General features: G+C 39.8%; 1 protein-coding gene across 2 annotated transcripts in view; it reads right to left on the bottom strand.

The window, feature by feature from the left end:
- NBAS (NBAS subunit of NRZ tethering complex) overlaps positions 1–20,906 on the bottom strand; it is a 477,499-nt gene that overhangs the window by 391,563 nt on the left and 65,030 nt on the right. For both annotated transcript variants that reach the window (XM_075201412.1, XM_075201413.1), the window contains exons 11-13: positions 20,485–20,553; positions 13,416–13,544; positions 2,499–2,562 (exon numbers count right to left, since the gene is read on the bottom strand). In XM_075201412.1, the coding sequence (XP_075057513.1) occupies positions 2,499–2,562; positions 13,416–13,544; positions 20,485–20,553 (262 nt within the window). The remainder of the gene's footprint in view (positions 1–2,498; positions 2,563–13,415; positions 13,545–20,484; positions 20,554–20,906) is intronic.

Here is a 20,906-nt window from a genome sequence, read left to right as displayed (position 1 = left end):
GGGATTTTCGGCGTTTCCGCCGACAATTGAATAGGCCCCTAAGAGTCAATGTTATTAATGAATATATCTCCTCATTGCATGTCTTGTATAACAAGCACAGGGACATCGCTATGCTTGAAAGCGATGCAGCCTATATCGACAATAGTGTTTTTCCCCCCTGCATTGGTGAAATCATCACCATTTTCTTTATGCATTTTTAGAACATTAAATATAAAGAAAGGTTGAGGAGAAGCCTCCCATCTTCTGAGACATTAATATCTCACTATTTACGTGACAACCTTTTACAACATTGGAAAGCGCTGTCCCTGTACTGGGATATACATACATTGGCGCTTGGCATCTGGTGGGCTGTCAGGAATACGTACAGGTATGATAGGCTGCCTCCGGAGACTCCTTTATGGGACCATCCAGGGTTTCCTCAGTAGCCTCATTACCTCAGCCAGTTGCAGGGATAACACGGGGGATTTGCACATCGGTTGCACTGATCAACTGAAATGTTTTCAACAGCTGCAGGAGGAGTTTAATGATAGTCCTAGTATCTTCTATATTTATAACAGAGTCATGGTCTGTATAATAAGCTTGATGGGTAATCAGAACTGTACTGCCCAATGATAGGGAAACTATTACCAAACTCTATTTCTAGTCCATATGCCAAGCTTATGAGATTAAAAACCCTTGCCAGCATTAGAGATATAGAAGGAGCTAAACCCTGGGATGGTGGAGTAGATCTCCCAATGTTCAGAGACAGGGGTAGATTTATCAAACCTTCTAAAAATGAAAAGTAGAGGTGTTGCCCATAGCAACCAATCACTTATCTACTACATTCTAGAACAGGGGTGGGCAAACCAGTCCTCAAGGGCCATCAACAGTTCATGTTTTTAGGATTTCTTTAATCATGCACAGCTGAGTTAATCTATTTGGCTGGGTCAGTAATTATCCTAGCTGTTTCTACAGACAGAAATCCTAAAAACATGAACTGTTGTTGGCCCTTGAGGACTGGTTTGCCCACCCCTGTTCTAGAACATGATAGCTAGAATCGGATTGGTTGTTATGGTAACACCTCTACTTTTCTTTTTTAAAAGGTTTGATAAATCTACCCCATAGTCTTCATCTGCAAATAACAGGTTAGCACAGGTCTCAGTATACATCTATTTAACCCCAATCTGTCTATATGTAACTTTCTTATACCTAATAAAAGATGCTATAGGTGTTTCCAGCCTGGATGAACATTCCTGGCATCTTACATCATCAGCTATTTATATAGCGCCACTAATTCCGCAGCGCTGTACAGAGAACACACTCACATCAGTCCCTGCCCCTTAGGAGCTTACAGTCTAAATTCCATAACAAACACACAGACAGAGAGAGAGAGTCTAGGGTCAATTTGATAGCAGCCAATTAACCTACTACTACCAAGCAATTTTGGGAGGTTGTGGGGCCTCTTGTTTCTACATTAACACCAAGGTGATCCTAAACTATGTCTATTGGAAAACGAATATTTCGTAGATAAACTTATTTTAACTAGAAGAAACATAACCTTAAAGTGAATGGCACAAACACCACCTACACTGCCCCAATGGGAAATCTTAATAGCACATTACCCTGTAAACCACTTGTATGGGCAGTGTAAATGCCCAGACAAATTTAGTAAGATATTGGGAATAATGTGTGAAGCCCCTGTGACAGACACCCAGGGCATGTGATTGTATCCAGACGTTCTGTAATAACGGTGGTGGATCAGGAACAAACCCTGGATTGTTCTTTTTTTTATCTGATGCAATTAGGAAAATCACGTCTCTACCATTTTTCAGTCTATATTGTATTTATATGCTATATTGTGCAGACTGATCCCAAGGTGCCTCAATTACCACCTTAACTGGGGCATGTCTCCCGAACCCACCCATATAAAACTTTCTGCGGATATAGGTACCAGTCAGTACTATAGCCACACGACAGCTGCTTGAACAAGTATAACCGATTCCACCAGATGTGAGCACCTGTTATGAATCTATTTTAGCTCCCAATATGTCTGGAACAGAATCACCCAGCATCTGCCAAATAAATAACCACCATTGGTAAGCTACGAAGCAACAGATAGGAACATTGTACACACAACTTCCCATCTGCGGCTTACAGCAAACCTTCCAGTACCCCCATCTACCCCACTAGGGTCTAGTTACTCCTACAATTGCAGGAAGCCGTCTTGACAATAACTCCACTAGTAACAGAAAACAAAGAAATCAGAAAGCACATTGATCTGGAGATAGATAAACACTGGCCAAATTGCAAAGCGTTTCACAATAGATAACTATGGGTTAGGGGGGGAAAGAAAGGAAGAGCGGACTTGTGTGTCTATAAGCTTGGCATGAAAAAAAAAGTCTGTACAACAATATCACAAAATGATCACATCCTTCAAAAGAATCCAATTTTCTGTAGGGTCAATACAGCTTCAAGAACTCTATTCTAGAAAGAGCCAAAGTACTTCAATTCTAATTTACCTTTCATTTTCTTCCTTTTCTCCACAGAGCTCTGCCAATCAGGGTTGATCTCATCATACCCCGGCTAAAAGAGAGAAGAAGAAAAAAAGAACCAAATGAGGGAAGACATAAAATGACAACTATAACATTGTTGAACATTTGTGCTGTAGCTTATCATCATTTCAACGTAGGATACTCAATCTGTAATGGATGTGATCAGGACTGCATGCCTCTGATGTGATTGCCGAACGGTGCTTGGCCATTAACCATTGCAAACAGAAGTGATGTGTATACGTTACACAATTACTATACATAAAATGATGATGTCTCACTGAACGCACGGTGGTATTTACATAGTTGGAGCTTCTCTGATCACAGAACACAATATAGTAATACTATTCCCCTGTAAGATAGACCAATAGGATGTGCTTAGTCCCATTCTCATAGCTCATTTTCCGGGCTGATGTTGTCACATAGGATATTTCCGATATATACAGCTTGCTCAGTACATGTATCTCTGAATTATGATCATCCAGTCTGCCCAAACACTAAGCAAAACAACCGCTTACAATAGGTGAGCAACGTTTATAAACTTGAATAATCACATTTCTCAGTAATTTTTTGGCATTAGATTGCATTCAAATAGGATTACATTGCAAATAAAAACAAGAATTACGTGTCTGTGATGGTACAGATATAATACCACACATACAGAAGAGGGAAATGGTCAATGGAAACCAGGAGGAATTCAGTGGACACTAGTTTATAACCGAATTCTGCTCACAGTTGATGGGAATCCAACAAATGATGTCATTGCTGGACAATATTTTATTCTGATTTGAATATATCTTTATTTCCATTTTTGTGAATGGATACTGCCTCTGGGTCCTACCCGCTACCATCCGGTAGCCCTCACACATGGGGCCCGGTCTACCCTCTGCTGCATGTGTGCACCATCTGCTTCAGCCCGTTATGACTTGGCTTTGATACAATCTGTTATACTGACTATAAGGTTTCTCAGAGATTTTTGGTACATTATAAACTACAATGATGAAGTTTAATTCAGACTTAACAGAGCTTACAATTTTAAAAAGACATATTTCTGCTGCACCCAGTAGTTACTGAACTGGATCCTAGATTCCCAATGTGTATTAGACAGACACTGAGGTACTGCCGGTATCCACAAATTACATAAAAAAGCAGTTTCTCAGAGTATATTAAACACCTGGATCCAGCTATTGTGTCAGCTAAACCAACATTTATCAGCCTATTAATTCACTGTGACCTAGCAAGGACTATATACTTGTGAATCTTGGTTCAACTTACAAGATGGCTGCCTCCAAGGAGTGTAGATGACATAAATTGGAGCAAAGTCCTTACAGAGAGATGCCCCTGAAAACCACTCTGGGGTAGATTTACTAAAACTTATAAAAATGAGAATATAGAGGCGTAGCCCATAGCAACCAATCAGAATCTAGCTATCATTTCTAAGAACGTGCTAGATAAATAATAGCTATAATCGGGTTGGTTGCTATGGGCAACACCTCCACTTTTCCTTTTTAGAAATTTTCATAAATCTAACCCGTAGTGGAGTCAAACTTATTTAAGTATCTTGAATTCATAGTTACTGTATGGTGGCAGGGTTTATGACTCAACATAATCTAGGTTATAAGCAAGACTAAAAGCTAGAATCGACACAAGACATACTATAGTCCTTATGCCAGGTAGTCATATTAGTGCAAGAAAGATGATATTTGTTGCTCAGACATTTTATGTACTATAGCATGCACCAGCCATTGTCCCTCATTGTACATTCAGGAGTCTACAGTCCATGCTTCTTTTATTTGGGGAAGGGAGAGGAGATAGGCAGCTGCAAGGGAGTTTGCAGGTTCATGATCTCTTGATGTACAACATAACACAATATCAGGCTTCATCAAAGGTAAGGGAAAAGTCTAACTATGCCCACGTGATAGAGCAGGCCTGGCCAAACTGTGACTCTTCCGATGCCCTTCCAGCAATCAGCTAGCCATCTACTGGCAAAGCATGCTGGGACTTGTAGTTTCAGAAAACCTGGAGAGCCACAGCTTGGCCAGGCCTGTGCTAGAGAATAACAAGACCTCGGATTCTCACCGCCCCACACGTTTGTGAGGCTCGTTCTCATTACACTTATAAACGTTTCCATGTTTAGGCAATCTTATTACAGACCTCACGAGTGGGTTTATAGAAACTTACAACAGCGGTAAGCTGAGCAAACCCAACGGGACTGAGGGGTTTCGGCTTTCACTATCTTCTTTAGAATCATTATTATCAAAGGAGTCGCAGATAAAGTCGGTTGCCAAAATATGAGAAACGCCCTGGCAGGGACAAAACTGCCTTCTTTCTCTAAGGGCAGAGGATGTGGGCACAATGCTTGAAGATGAGAGGAGGAGGCTGTACACTTTCTATGGGTGATTTCTCTAATCATGGATGTAAACTCTCTTATTAAATAGAACACAGCAGTTAGAAGCATTAGAGAACCCCATTATGGGGGCTGGGTCTAGACCTCATTTAGCTATATATATATATATATATATATATATATATATATATATATATATATATATATATATATATATCAGATCTAATTTAGTAAAACTTATTTATAAGAATGTAAATGCACTGCTCGTACCTGGATAGTTTATAAACAATCCACCTGTCCAGTTTGATGGTGTACATCCACCTATCAGACCCGTTTTCCTACGTAGAATTCATCCAAATTTTATACACAAGGGAGTTCTTCCTAATTTAACATGTCTGCGTGGCCTTGGTTGGATGTGGCCCCAGGATTACTAGTGTAAGGGCCAATCAAAGGCCTAGCCGGGTCTGAACCTATCTGACAAATGATGATGACAATCTGACACCCTCTTGATATTATATGGTGCCACTTTATTATAAGTGATATCACAGTGTACAGATTGTTACATTTTTTGGGATTCAAATGAATAATTGGTTGATGCGTTTGCTTTGATTCTTGTTTTTGCTGTTTAATTTGAATTAAACTAAACTATCAATAAGAATAAAAAAACAAGAGATTGTATTAAATAGTGAAATAAAATGGAAAACAAACTATCATTTTAGAGAGAGGTTTTTTTTTTTATCTGAAGATCTTTTGTTAAATTGCTTTGCTCAGTACTCGGCATCTTGTAGCTACACTTGATTTAATCCTAATGAAAAAGAGGAGAAACGCATTAATTTATCTCCATTTCAAATATGACTGTGCGCCTGTCTTATCATACCTACATGATGAAAAGTCTGTGAGGCAACAAAGCACGGAAGTAATTATGGGTAATGAGAGGATTAGGGGGCTTACATACAAAACATTTGTATTATCTGTCCTCCACATTTCTTCACATGTGATCAAACCAGTGTTATCCAAGGTTGAAGAAGGGCCACATATATGTAACATGGAACAATACGTATTTTCAAGCCCATGAACAATGAGACACTGTAAAGACCAAACTATTCTATGGTGATTTTAGCCCATGCGCTAAAACTACTGTTAAGCAGTTATATTAAACCTAAAACGTAAGATCACTTAAGCAGTTAGGAGACATGCCATATACTGAGCCTATTGTGGAACTATTCTTATAATTTTATATGTGAGGTGACCCTATCATAAGATCTTTGTCTTAATTGACTTAAGATAGTTCTATAATGTAATTAAAACGTCATGTGACACAAATGGGCTGAACCTGTTAAACCAAAAGGCAGGAAACACATCTTTATGTACTTAATAAACACTTTAAATATGAATACAGAACTGCAAGCATACCCATAACAGTCCTATTTTTCATGCGACTGTTCCGCTTTGAGTGACAAAATAGGTGTATTACCATTTACAGCTGCATTAAAGACATGTGGGGGATGGTCTAGGCAGATCGGGGAGTGGCCTAAAGTTTCCCGATTTACAAATAAAGACTGTTGGGAGAAATACTGGAGAGAGAGAAAGAGTTATTCACCTGTGGGCCAAATGCAGCGATCTAAGGGCCTGATGCGGAATTCGAAAGTATTTGCGTTCAAAACACAGACGTAAAATACATTCACACAAAAACAGACAATTACGTGTATATGCCGAGATGATCACCATCAGCATGAACATTTGCACCAGTCTGTATCCAGGTCTGAAGCAGGTGAATTTGTGAAAACACGTCCCTACTGTACCTGGCCTCCCCCATCCCACCTCGCCGGTCATAAGGAACAGCATGTATAAGATGCGTACAAGTGCTTTTATATCTGAGCATGTGCAGTACCAACTAGCGCACTATAAAAGCACAGAGAAAACAAATACATTATGTGGCCATTAGCATAAAAATACCAGAAACAATTCAGTCTCTGTATGAAAGGGTGACAAGGTTTAGCTTAGCTCAGTGGTTCCCAACCTTTTTCAACTTGTGTACCCGTTTGTACCCATTTCTATAAATTGTAGCCCTTGTTTTAAAAATAGCTGTTTTAAATACTGACACTATTGTTCACTGCCTATCATAATGTATAATAATGTAAATGAGGAAATAAGTTGGAAAAGGAAAATTACTACATTAAAAGTACAAAGAATACATTTAATTTTACCATATTTGTAACACAAGTATTTCACAAACTTTTAATTTTTCTCCAGTCTCGGCCGCCCCCCCCACCCCCCCCCCCCAGTCTCGGCCGCCCCCCCAAGCCTCCAGTCTCGGCCGCCCCCCCAAGCCTCCAGTCTCGGCCGCCCCCCCACGCCTCCAGTCTCGGCCGCCCCCCCACGCCTCCAGTCTCGGCCGCCCCCCCACGCCTCCAGAAGCGGCCGTCCGACAGAATAGGGAACAGAAGCGGCCGTCCGACAGAATAGGGAACAGAAGCGGCCGTCCGACAAAATAGGGAACAGAAGCGGCCGTCCGACAGAATAGGGAACAGAAGCGGCCGTCCGACAGAATAGGGAACAGAAGCGGCCGTCCGACAGAATAGGGAACAGAAGCGGCCGTCCGACAGAATAGGGAACAGAAGCGGCCGTCCGACAGAATAGGGAACAGAAGCGGCCGTCCGACAGAATACAAAACAGATATCCAAATTACACATAAACAGGCTTGTCAGGAAATCCAATTCCCCAGAGAATGCAGCTGAACACTTCAGGAAAAGTTACTTTTATTTTGTTTCCAAAAATGGTATTGTTCCTTTGTCGCCTAATTATAACACAACCTTTTAAAGTTTATTGTGCTGCTAAAACTTTACTGATCTGCTGCAATCCTTACAGAAACCCTCTGCATTAATAAGCCAGCAGAACATATCTAAAGAGATACAGTTTGAGAAAGTATGTAGTAATTTCTTATGAAATATTTTATGTTTCTTATATATAAAAGAAATATGAGACCCTCTGCCTCACCTGCATTTTTAAGGGAAGCAGCTGCATGGCAATATAAACGCACTATATCAATGTGACAGTCAACCTAAATGTAAATTAGGGATGGATGGATATACGTGTGGAATCACAGCATGAAAAATTGAAGACTAGAATACAAAAAATAACTCATAGCCACCAATATAACGTGCACCCAGAGGACCAATTATCACAAAAAATGCTCTCTTAGACAGATATGAGATAGATAGATATGAGATAGATAGATATGAGATAGATACATATGAGATAGATACATATGAGATAGATACATATGAGATAGATACATATGAGATAGATAGATACGAGACAGAGACAGAGAGAGAGACGAGAGAGACGAGAGAGAGACGAGAGAGGGACGAGAGAGAGAGACGAGAGAGAGAGACGAGAGAGAGAGACGAGAGAGAGAGACGAGAGAGAGAGAGAGACGAGAGAGAGAGACGAGAGAGAGAGACGAGAGAGAGAGACGAGAGAGAGAGACGAGAGAGAGAGACGAGAGAGAGAGACGAGAGAGAGAGAGACGAGAGAGAGAGACGAGAGAGAGACAGAGACAGAGAGACGAGAGAGAGACAGAGAGACGAGAGAGAGACAGAGAGAGACAGAGAGACGAGAGAGAGACAGAGAGACGAGAGAGAGACAGAGAGAGAGAGACAGAGAGAGAGACAGAGAGAGAGACAGAGAGACGAGAGAGAGACAGAGAGACGAGAGACAGAGAGACGAGAGAGAGAGACAGACAGAGAGAGACAGAGAGACGAGAGACAGAGAGACGAGAGAGAGAGACAGACAGAGAGACGAGAGAGAGACAGAGAGACGAGAGAGAGACAGAGAGACGAGAGAGAGACAGAGAGAGAGACGAGAGAGAGACAGAGACAGAGAGACGAGAGAGAGAGACGAGAGAGAGAGACGAGAGAGAGAGACGAGAGAGAGAGACGAGAGAGAGAGACGAGAGAGAGAGACGAGAGAGAGAGACGAGAGAGAGAGACGAGAGAGAGAGACGAGAGAGACGAGAGAGAGAGACGAGAGAGAGAGATATGAGATATTTGAAATCTTTTTTACAGCCAGAATTATTTCACTTTTCTAATTACTGTTATAAATGACATAAATATTTTTGGCATTCATCTCAGATAAATTTATGAATAAAAATGTTTTGTAAAAGTTGTCTTTCACTGCAGATTAAAAGTAACCTTAAAGAGTGATTGAAGCCAATATTTGACATTAATATAGATCAAAGGCTGTGTATTACGGAGCTGAATAATATACAAAACAACGGTATTGATTATACATCACTAAGTATGTCCACCACAATTTTTGTCACTCCTCTGCAGCAGCTGCCATGTTGGGTGGGAGGAGCTTCTCTAACTGAGCAGACAGTGTATGAGTGACAGCTTTGCAGAGCTGCTATGCAGACGTGCACTGTGTGGATTGGCGATATCACAGTAACCCAGATGACGGCATTGTCGGCTCTTTGACCACTATGAGATTCCATCTGGACACCGTCCTAAATATGTGGGAAGAGCTTCAGCTGTTTGTAATTGAGCGGGGAGGTGAATCTTTACTTCTTCACACAACACCATATTTTTCCCATGTTGTGGTTTATTGGTCCTTTAAAACAAAACTGAAGAGTCATATAATAACTGTAGATTAACATTGAAAAATTGACTAAGATTATCTCTTTCTGTAGAAGGATCGCCTCTATATGAAGTTTCTGGCTTCTGTGTACAACACCCTCCAACATTTTCCCATTTCAGAGTGATAAAAACATTAAAAACAAAACTGGCTATATGTAACTGGTTCATGTGGGACATTTCATTGTGACAATACCTCTGCAGTACTGCTTCAGAAAGCACTGGTAATAAGAGAATGAGATATTTGATTCTGGGGGCGGGGGAATGTGATTACAGGTATGGGATGTTTTACCTGCAAACCAGATGCTTCCAAAAAACAAGTAGGGGAAAGGAGGTAAATGCTTGTTGTTCAGTTATTATGTCTAACACAAATACATCATCACAGACCATTTATTTCTACAGTAATGGTGAGGAGAGCTTTAACAAGGTGGGGAAAGCCAGTGGTATCACGGAGAAACTACAATAACAGGTCATTTTATATTTAATTTTTGTATATTTTTAAGTATGGTGCTGGAACTGATGACATCTCTTTATACAAAAACAAAGTTCCAATAATTCTGAATAGAACAGTGGTCAGGGAACAGGGGTAAATTACCCCAAATGGGGTAAAAATGAAATTCCTGGGGGTAATGCTGCCGATTCACATGCTGTCAGTTGGATTGTAGATCCCTTTAAATGTGAAATTGCTGTTGTACCTGAAGAGCCTCAAGGGTTGGCAGAGGCACTTCTTGAGCTTCGATGTAATAATGAAGCACGTATTGCATTTGAAAACAAAGCAGATTTGTCATATTTTTGGATGTCAACAGCTGCAAAGGCATCAAAATTGCACATGAGGAGGCAGTCAAAAAGTTGCTGCCTTTTGCAACAACCTACCATTGTGAACAAGGATTTTCCACTCTAACGAACATAAAAATAAAGCAGAGAAATTGATTGGATGCTGAAGACTGTATCCAAAGTGCTCCGACATCAAAATACCCCAATATTGATGCTCTCGTATCAAAAATTAAGCAACATCATTTCTCCAAAACCTGAATTTTTGAAGTTCAAGCTTTCAAATAAATTTTAAATACCGTATATACTCGTGTATAAGCCGACTTTTTCAGCACATTTTTTATGCTGAAAAAGTCCCCCCTCGGCTTATACACGAGTGAACTTACCTGGTCTCCGGTCCCTCAGCTCTTTACTTCCGCAGTGGAACGCATGTGCGTTCCAATGACAGGAAGTTCGGCATTTGGAACGCAAGTTTGCGTTCCAAATGCCGAACTTCCTGTCATTGGAACGCACATGCGTTCCACTGCGGAAGTAAAGAGCTGAGGGACCGGAGACCAGGTAAGTAAGTAAAAGGCTGAACATTCCTAATATATTGTACTGAAGATTAATAACTGTTATGGATTTGTCAGACTAGACTGAGTGAGCCTTTGAGTGAGCACTATAGGGTGACATTCATGACCCAGTACGATTAGTAGACGCGTGTTCCAGCCATGTACACATCAAGGAGGGATTTTCATTGGCATGTTTCTGGCAGATATGACACAAGTAACAATGTTCTCCAACATCCATTTAGTCTGCCATGATAGGTAGTGCTCGGCAAACACACACAAGTATCTGGTAAATCTATTCTTGCCCGTTGAAAATCTCTTGTCTGGCTTTCAAACAGGACACTTAAATAAATGAATCATGTCTGCTGAACACTTCATCATATCTGCATAGGTTTCAACCACAGAAGTCCATTTATATTTAAATATGGACATTTTCATTGTCACTGCTATTCCTTCTGATGTGTGGGCTCTATTGATTGCTGAATGTTTTCATTTCTTGAAACATTTTTATTTTTTTTTGCAACAATCTTTGCGCTTGCAGTGGCTGTAGGGAGGCTGGAATGTGCAAAATGTATAATATTACTTTATATAAAGTGCAAAACTAAATCTTAAACAGTTATAGCTTTCTAATCTTTCCTTTGCTCTGTACACACCAGAATAGTTTTCAGTCCAAAAGAGAAAATGTAATGTAGCTGCAGGTCAGGGAGATGTACAGTAGTTTGTAGTAACACTGACGTGCTAGAACTTACTGACTGGTTAGCCAGTGCTGTAAAGGAATAATTATTTTTTTCTCTTCCCTGTGGCAACATACTAGTAGGTTAATCAATCTCTCTGTCTCCCCTCATTAGGTAATAATAGCTGTATATGTATTTATCTAATGCATAGAAGCCACCCCCCAATATTTTTATTTTTGAAACTTACCAGTAGCTGCTGCATTTCCCACCCTAGGCTTATACTCGAGTCAATAAGTTTTCCCACTTTTTTGTGGTAAAATTAGGTGCCTCGGCTTATATTCGGGTCGACTTATGCTCGAGTATATACGGTAGATTCAATAACATAAAATTCCAATAATTAATAATATATGATTTCCTTCCTTTCAAATCAAGGGGGAAACGTCGGCCCATTTAAATATATTTGGGGGTAAAAGGTAAAACGTTCCCTGACCCCTGGAATAGAAGAACCCGCGCCTGCATTACGGATAAAAGACACCGCGCGCCTGCATTACGGATAAAATGTATCCTGAAGAAGAACCCTAAAGAGCGGTATCACGGATCCTAGAGATGCTAAGTAATGAGTAAAAGAGTAATTGAAACTGATTAAAAGTAAGGGCAAGGTAGGTTAAATAAAAGTCACAAGCATCTTTCTAAAATATATATTAGATAATGGGATGATGTCTGCAAACCCTAGATCATCACAGGCAATATCATACAATAATAATAGTAATATAATCACTGAAGTCATGTCCCTGGTGTTCTACAAATCCCACAATAAAGGACAAAGCAAGGACTCTTTCAGGGTACAAATATGATGTAAGAATTAAAGGGAGATAGAATGGTAATTAACAGACAGATATCAGGATGTGGGTACAAAAAAAACCAATTGGTTAAGTGATTCATAGGAATCCTTCTGCTAGACAATTTAATAAGTGTTCCGTCATCTTATCTCTCATCCATTGTGAGCGCCAATCACATCCTAACGCAATTATGTCATCATCTTTCCACATGACTTCCTCCAACATGTCTCCTCCTCTACATCCTGCTCATCTCATGGTCTGTGGCTCCTCCATTAACTATTAAACATATGAAATATGTGCTAGTCCCCTTACTAGACCAAAAACGTGATGTCCTTTAGTAGTGTCACTGGTTTCTAATGAATTGATCAGCCCATAAAATAGTCGTCACCTCTGTGTATAGGGCAGAAGTACAAAACAGATTTATATCTAACTAGTGTGCCATTGTATTCAGACCCCAAAATAGACCTTTCCCTATAACATGTATTACATATAGAACAATCAGAGGACCCCAGAAACAGATCTGAGTCCCCAGCAGATATTCACAACCACAATTTGTCAATGGTTTAGGGCAGTGTTGGATAACTTGAAACACTCCAGGTGTTGTGAAACTACAAGTCCCAGCATGCTTTGTCAATATATAGAAGCTCATTGCTGGAAGGATATGCTGGGACTTGAAGTTTTACAACACCTGGCGTGTCACAGGTTAGCCAACACCGATCTAGGAGATTGGGTCACTTTAACCATTAATGATTATTTGATAACCAATAATAAAAAAAAATACATAGTATGGGCGTGCTTAGGGCTTTTGTTAGAAGGAATCAGGCACATTTTGGGTTTGGTTTTTGGCACTCACATCTGCGTCTTTTCAATCTGACAAATGGCAACTCTGGTCTCAACTTATTATCAAGCCATTGAATTTAAAGCAATTTTAATATATTACACCGTTTGTTGAATGAACACATTTATGCAATAGAGTGACCTTAAAGAAATTATCAGTAACATTCAACTTAATATTTCCATAAGCGCACCTCTCACACCTTGGTGTACTTCTACAAGGAAGCAGAAAGCACATACCTGCTCGCTCTGAGGCCACTCCCCCTGCAGTCTTAGCGATGGCACCTCCCAGACAGACAGCTTGCCAGAGAAATGCACTGCGGCCAGCAGCTTCCCATCCGGAGAAAAACTCATCTTAAAAATACCATCCTGTGAGTGAAACCAGATGATCAGTGGCAGAAGTATTACAAATAGTACAACTTTCAGTAGAAGTGACAAACACTTGGGGGTATACTTACTAAACTGCGGGTTTGGAAAAGTGGAGGTGTTGCCTATAGCAACCAATCAGATTCTAGCTATCATTTATTTAGTGCATTCTACAAAACGACAGCTAGAATCTGATTGGTTGCTATAGGCAACATCTCCACTTTTTCAAACCCGCAGTTTAGTAAATCTAGCCCTCAATCTTTTTTTTTTTTTTATTGATACATTGTAACAAATTAGGACATTCTTTTTTGAACACTAGGTGTTCCATTTAGCTTTTACGCATGTCAACGCTTCATAGGGGATGTCATTTCAATATGAAGACATACTTGCCCACTCTGGAATTCTGGCTAGGTCTCCAGGACTCCCAGGATACCATCCATTCTCCCATATTCTGCATCGGTGATGCGTTTGGCCCCAACCCCAAGACAAAATGATATGTCCATGTCATTTCACCTCAGGGGATGGGGCCAAAATAACACGAATCATAGCACTTGTCCCGACCCACACCTGCAATTCACTGCCCCTCCGGGAAGCAGGCGAGTATGACCTAGAAATTCTCTACAAAGTATCATTAGTAACAGGGAAAGTTAAAGTTTGAATTTGATAGAGACGTATCCTATTACAAAAACGCAATGACAAAGTAACAAGAACAGGACTATACAGTGATGAAAGGGAAAAAGATAAATAAAGTATTACGAGACAGAGCAGGAGACGATAAACATACTGGGGTTTTTTGTACAATTTGGTTTGATAAACACATTTGTGTGAAACGTTACTGGACGATAAACATTTACTGCACTTTACCAGCAAATTGCTGGCACAATATGTATTTTCTTCCAAGATGATAGGACATTTTTTTTTTTCTTTCATCTACTGTGAAGTTTTTTTATCTCTAAAGCAAAAAATGCATTGCAACATCCAAACCCTTTGTCACTATAAAAGCTTTCTACATCATATCTACAAGGTGATAAAAAGGGATATGAAAAATGTTAAAAAAGCAACAAAAAATAAAATTGCTCTCCTCTGCAGGGAATTAATAAGCTATACAAAATGATACGTGTGGGCTAGGACGGCTTTTTATTTTTCGGGATGTGAAATAATGTGACTTTTTAGGGTTCATTAAAGCTACTGAATGCTTGCTGTTGGGTGGCAAACATGTAAAACACATTTAGAAAAAAATTCACACACATCCAATGAATCCGATTTGCAGTTCTAGGAAATAAACATTCCACATTACATGCACATCCTCATTATATTACATTTTAATATCAGCTCCCAACATGCACAAGGAGGAATAGGTTTTGCCAATGCGAGATATATAGAATATACTATTCCCATCTGTTCCCAGACTGGCAATGGTTCTTGGTTTGTTACAACAGTTTGATTGGCAGTTCCAGCCCTGTTACCAGCAGAAGCACAGAAACTGTCAATCATGGTGACCTCAGCACTAAAGGAATGGTGGGAGGTGATTGGGGCTAGGCATTATCCCCTAGCAGCCTACAGAATTCTGCAACAAATATTAAATATAGATCATTTAAGATTAAATTCCGTTTAAAGATTCCAGCAGACAAAAAAAAACAGGAGGTTTCTTTTTTTCTCTGAAAATCAGGAGTGGGAATGGGGAAAGCTGTAATGCAGAGAGCGGATGTCTGTGATATAAAGACACCAATCCTTCCTATATTCCAAAAGAGTCAAAGAGAAATAATGACATTACTATAAACAGAAGCAAGCTTGCGTTTCAATATACACACGCACGTATGCACACACACACGTATACGCACACACACGTATACGCACACACACGTATACGCACACACACGTATGCGCACACACACGTGTATACACACACCAATACTCAAATAAGGGAATGGGATACATACAGACACATCTACAAATGCAGACACTGGTACGGGCGTTTAATAGGAATATCTTTGTAAGAGTCATTATAGGCCGTAAAAGCTTTTGGGCAAAATTTGATGCACAATACAAAGGAAAAATAACAATAATAACCTGCCATTTTCTTTATGCATCTGGTGTAGCTCTTAGCTAAGGCCATTCTGTGCGAAATGCATATTCTTTAATGTGCATGTTGCAATCTTGTAAAGCTGTGAAAGAGTCACTTTGCCTTATGAATTATTCATGTAACAAGTATCTCGCCTACATGTGGCATGTCTGGTCAGTTACAGAGTTAATGTAGAGCAGAGAACTGGCAGCGTTACCATGTCCCTGGTTCATCATAAAAGGTCTACAGCCAGGTTGCGGTCAGTCAGGGGGAACTGCCAATCAAGCTGATCTAAATGGTCAAGACGGCAAGATAAGGCTGTCCATGCCGTCCACTGCCCATCATGTCCAGACCGACAATAACCCATGCCTCATATCTTTCCAGATCACTTGTATAATCGCATTAAGCCTTGGAAGCATGGATGAATAATAATTGCACTGCCATTTGCACTTTGAAACAATACTATGCTTGATTTACTTCAGTCCAATAAAAACATTTTAGCTTTTCAATCACATCAACCTACTATTTTCTTTAAATATAAAATAAGTGCTAAACATAGGGATTTTAAAAACTTAGCAGTGCTGCCGTGATAGAAGTATATTCTAAATATTGCAGGTGAAGAATACTGCAATAAGTCCTGGAGAGGATCTTTCTAAAAATTGGAAGTAGAGAGATTAACTCTGTCCATGAACGCATTGAAACTGTTCAACACAGTTGACATGAATCAGAGTACAAGGGGACACTTGTTGTCTGGCCATAGAACCGTACAAATGATGAGACCTGGGGCAGACTACAAAGGAGTACATGGAGATGTAACAGGAAAGGGCAATATTAGTAAATATTTTAAGGAAACCATTAACTTTCCAGGTATATTTCACTGTTATGTCAGTGCCTACGGCACTCATTTTTTCATCTGGCTAAAAAATGACAATCGTATCAGAAGTTTCAATGTTCAGAAAGCTAAGAAACCTGTAAGAAAATTTATAGGACAAGACCAACCAACAGCAAGTGTCAGAACACTCACTACACAAATGTTAACAGAACTCACTGCAATACAAACCTTTAACAAATCCTCAAACATTTATGAAAACTGTTGCCCACATGAATGAGATGTTAAAGCAGCAACGCCATGAAAAAAAATGAGGTGTGATTTCTTTAACATAAATCACTGTGGCAGATTACAGTGTCATGTGACTACCATGGCGACCACAGTCACATAGCACATGATTAGCTGTGAGCAAAGAGGCATTGGAATGTCCCGGAGAGCTCTGTGTACTGTAAACCCCCTCCCCCCGCCCCTCTAAAATCGCATGACATGTTGACAGCTGTGAGCCTGTGTAACTGGCATCCATATGTTTACAACCACCAAGGAGATTTTGAAAAGGAAAATGATTTGTAGAAGTAAAACCAAGAAAAATGACCTTCAGATACATGCTTGAAAAATGTACTTAACTTCCTATTTAAAGTAAAAGTGAAAAATAATCCTGCTATGCGTGGTTGCTGTTTTAACTTGCATTCTCTAAACTACATTAGTAGAATAACACAATCTGATAAGTTGCCATGGGCGACAACATATTTCCTGTGCACCAGTTTTCATAAATACCCCTGTAATGTGTAAATCCTATCAGAAATAGCCATAGACTCAACTCAGCTTGCTAGAAATGTGGACGATATGAATGAGGGCAAGTATCACAATCATCAGCTATAACACAAAAACACATGATCATGTCAAGCTTCGGAAAGCCTAAAACTTAAAGAGTTAAATTCATTAAACGTAGCCTGTCAAACATGAACTGCAAGATTTCCAATTCACAACCCTCCTAAATAAAACAACTTTGGAATTAGCAATTACTTTAATCTGTTCAATCGAAAATAATAATAAAAATTCTGTTAAACTACAGTACAGCTATTGAAATACAACGTAATATAACATTCTAGCAGACACATGTAATTTACAAATGTTCCCCTTGTATTTGTCTAATGGAAATGATTAGAGATGGAAGTTTAATATTAAGGCCATAGGATTATTTTATTATACTAGAATGTGCTACTAAGTCTCCCCGTCAGTAGATTCATCATCATCAACATTTATTTCTACAGCGCCAGCAAATTCCGTAGCGCTTTACAATTGGGAACATTGATTGCCATTCTTTTTGTTTCTGACTCATATTCCATAAACATACTTGTAGGTTAATTGGCGCTAGACTGTCTGTGTCTGTATGTGTATGCTAGGGAATTTAGACTGTAAACTCCAATGGGGCAGGTGATGATGATGATGATGATGATAATCCCATTACCTGCTGCCAATCTTATTCATGCGTGATAATCCTATGGGTAGCACAGTGGCTAAGTGGTTAGCCCTTCTGCCTCACAGCACTGGGGTCATGAGTTTGATTCCCGTCCATGGCCTTATCTGTGTAGAGTTTGTATGTTCTCGCTGTGTTTGCGTGGGTTTCCTCCGGGTGCTCTGGTTTCTCCCTCTCTGTCTATATTAGGGAATTTAGACTGTAAGCTCCAATGGGGCAGGGACTGATGTGAGTGAGTTCTCTGTACAGCGCTGCGGAATTAGTGGGGCTATATAAATAGATGATGATGATGATAATAATCCTCTCACAATACAACAGCTTGGGGGCATGATTTTGTGAATGATGTAATTAGGGGAGGAGACAGGGCCTGAAATACTGAAAACACAACAGGTAGCAGACACAGTAATAACGTACAACTGTAGTATATGAAACGCATACAAGTGACATGTAAGTAAAGAACAGTTATGACACATTGTTTTCAAAGTTGCAGAGTGAGAGTCTTAGAAAATGAATGTACGTAAAATGAACCTATATAGTGTTATCTTACAGTGCTAATGTTTGCAGCAAAGAGAGAGGCGATTAATATTTATTTCCAATCTATTTAATCTAGTCGTTTGTATACAAACAGTCTTGAATGTGCAGCTTGTCCTGGCTATAAACCAGGCTAGCTATCTGTTTAATGGACTTCCCTGGAGCCCACCAATCAGGCTACTAAATTCAAATATATTAATAATTTAATAACAAATGCCCCAGACGAGGGTTATACCGCTGCATCCAACACATCTCATACGTTCTGTCTTCAGCATCCAGGGAAATGCATCTGCTTTGGTAAATTGTTCCATTAACACTGATTACCGACAGAAGAGCTGGTACATGAAGCAGCCAGGCTCCAACACAAAGCAGTTACCTAGCTCACTTATATGATGGTATTGTGACCAGGCTCCAGATACGTACAACATACACTGTTCATTTACGGATGAGTCAACATATCTGCTAAATGGCTGTAAGACAATAACATATTAACAGTCCTGATCACACAGCCAGGAAAGAGACTCTTTGCATATAAATAGCATTCACCAAAATGAGCATCAAAAAGTAATTTTTAATCTTTATAGGTTCCGTCATCTTCCATTCATCTGTGGGCGGAAGTGATGTCATTCCTTGAACATCCTAAGAAAGTGTTATATGCATCTTGAATGTGACTGATTGCTGCTTATGAATATCTATGATGCACTATCTGTACTGCTGCATTCTATGACTTTTCACCACATTCCGTGAGGAAGTCACATAGACGAAACGCGTAGGTTCTACATCAGGGACTTACCTGTATCTGGAGGCTGCAATTCTACACCGCGCGTTTGGGATCCACCTTTTTAGCCAATTTCCCTGCTTCTAACAACGTCACTAAGGAATCTCTGCAGATAAGCCCTGCTTTTTTTTTACTGAATGTTAAAATAAAAATTAACACGTTTTATGTGGATATTAAAAATTTATTTTTAAAATTGAAATCTGGCATTTGACACTTCAAGAATTAAAGTGTTGCTATAGGCCCTATTGGAATGATAGGTTTTGGTACGCACATAAACTTACCTTTAATAAGTTATCATGTGTAGAAATATGATACACTTTGATATATCCTGCTTTCAAATGAGCTGCACAGCATCCCGATATTCTGGAATATTACATCTTCTATGGGTTATTGAAGAGGACATCCAGAGCCCTTACTATCCAGATAAGCTATATATTTTATTACTTTGTTATTTTGGTACGCGGCTCTAAGTAGAATCACTAGGTTAGGTCAATGTGTCTGTTTACTATACTAAGTTTAGCCCTTCTGTTTTCTCTTTAAGTCATACATGCCAACTTTCCCGTAATGTCCGGGAGACTCCCGAAATTCAGGTCGGTCTCACGGTCTCACGGGCTCCCGGGAGAGCTGGCAAGTCTCCCGCATCCCGCTGCTGCCTTCCCAAAATGACTCGATTTGCGGTGAGTCGCGTCATTTTGGCCCCGCCTCCACCACGGCAAAACAGCATTTCCGTCACGGGGGTGGGGCCAAAATGACGCGTTTGGCCATGCCCCGCCCCTCTCCCGGATAGAACGTGGCGAAAGTAGGCAAGCATGCTTTAAATATACATATATAAAGATATATAATTAGTTCGAGAGGGCATTTTAGTTACAGAAGCCATTTTAGTTAGTTCATTAGTCCAAGCCAATTTAGCTAGTTAGAGAGGCCATTTTAGTTAGTTTGTTAGTTCAAGGGGCCATTTTGTGCGCTGAGTTTTCAGTCTATCACCTCACGAGGAACCAGTGCCGTCGGCACACAGAAAGCTGAATCACTTGATATCAATAGTTACACCAACAATTTTATACTGAGAAGAAATGAGATTTCTCCTTCTCAGCGTTACCTATTTTTCTTTACTTTCTTTAGAGTAAGAAATACAGTTAATTATAAATATGAACTTTGCAGTTCTCCTCTTTGTAATCTTTTATTTACTTTCCTTCTTTCACCAATGATTCTCAAATCAAATTGAGCTCCACCCGCTGGAACTGAATTAATGAAGCTGATCCCTATTACCTGTTCGGTTCCGTGTCTGCTAGATAATCGCAACTTAATAATCCTCCACAGCCCTTTTCTCTTCATTGCCTGTAAAAGGAGAGCAAGCCATGCGTTACAGCCACAACTGACATTACAGCCCAAAATCTTCATTCCTGCAGAAGGATTCACACCGACAAGGGGGAAAGAACAATAGAGGGAGACTCAACAAAACCATTTAAGTCACTTAAGCCCCTTCAGGCAATTTCAAAATTAATTTACAACTATTGTGAATCATTACAACAGAATCGCATACATTTCCATTTGAAGATATTTTGTTTATCTTTCTATTACTTTTAATTGGATTGAAAGAACAAGAATCCGACTCAGAAATGCTTTACTATGTAATTGGATGTTAATATCTACAATTTCATATTGCAAATACCAAATGTCTACAGAGACAG

Source organism: Mixophyes fleayi, chromosome 3, assembly GCF_038048845.1.
Source record: "Mixophyes fleayi isolate aMixFle1 chromosome 3, aMixFle1.hap1, whole genome shotgun sequence".
In the NCBI taxonomy this organism is placed as follows: Eukaryota; Metazoa; Chordata; class Amphibia; order Anura; family Limnodynastidae; genus Mixophyes; species Mixophyes fleayi.
Note: the sequence above shows the minus strand (reverse complement) of the source record. Positions and strands in the feature narration are given on the sequence as shown.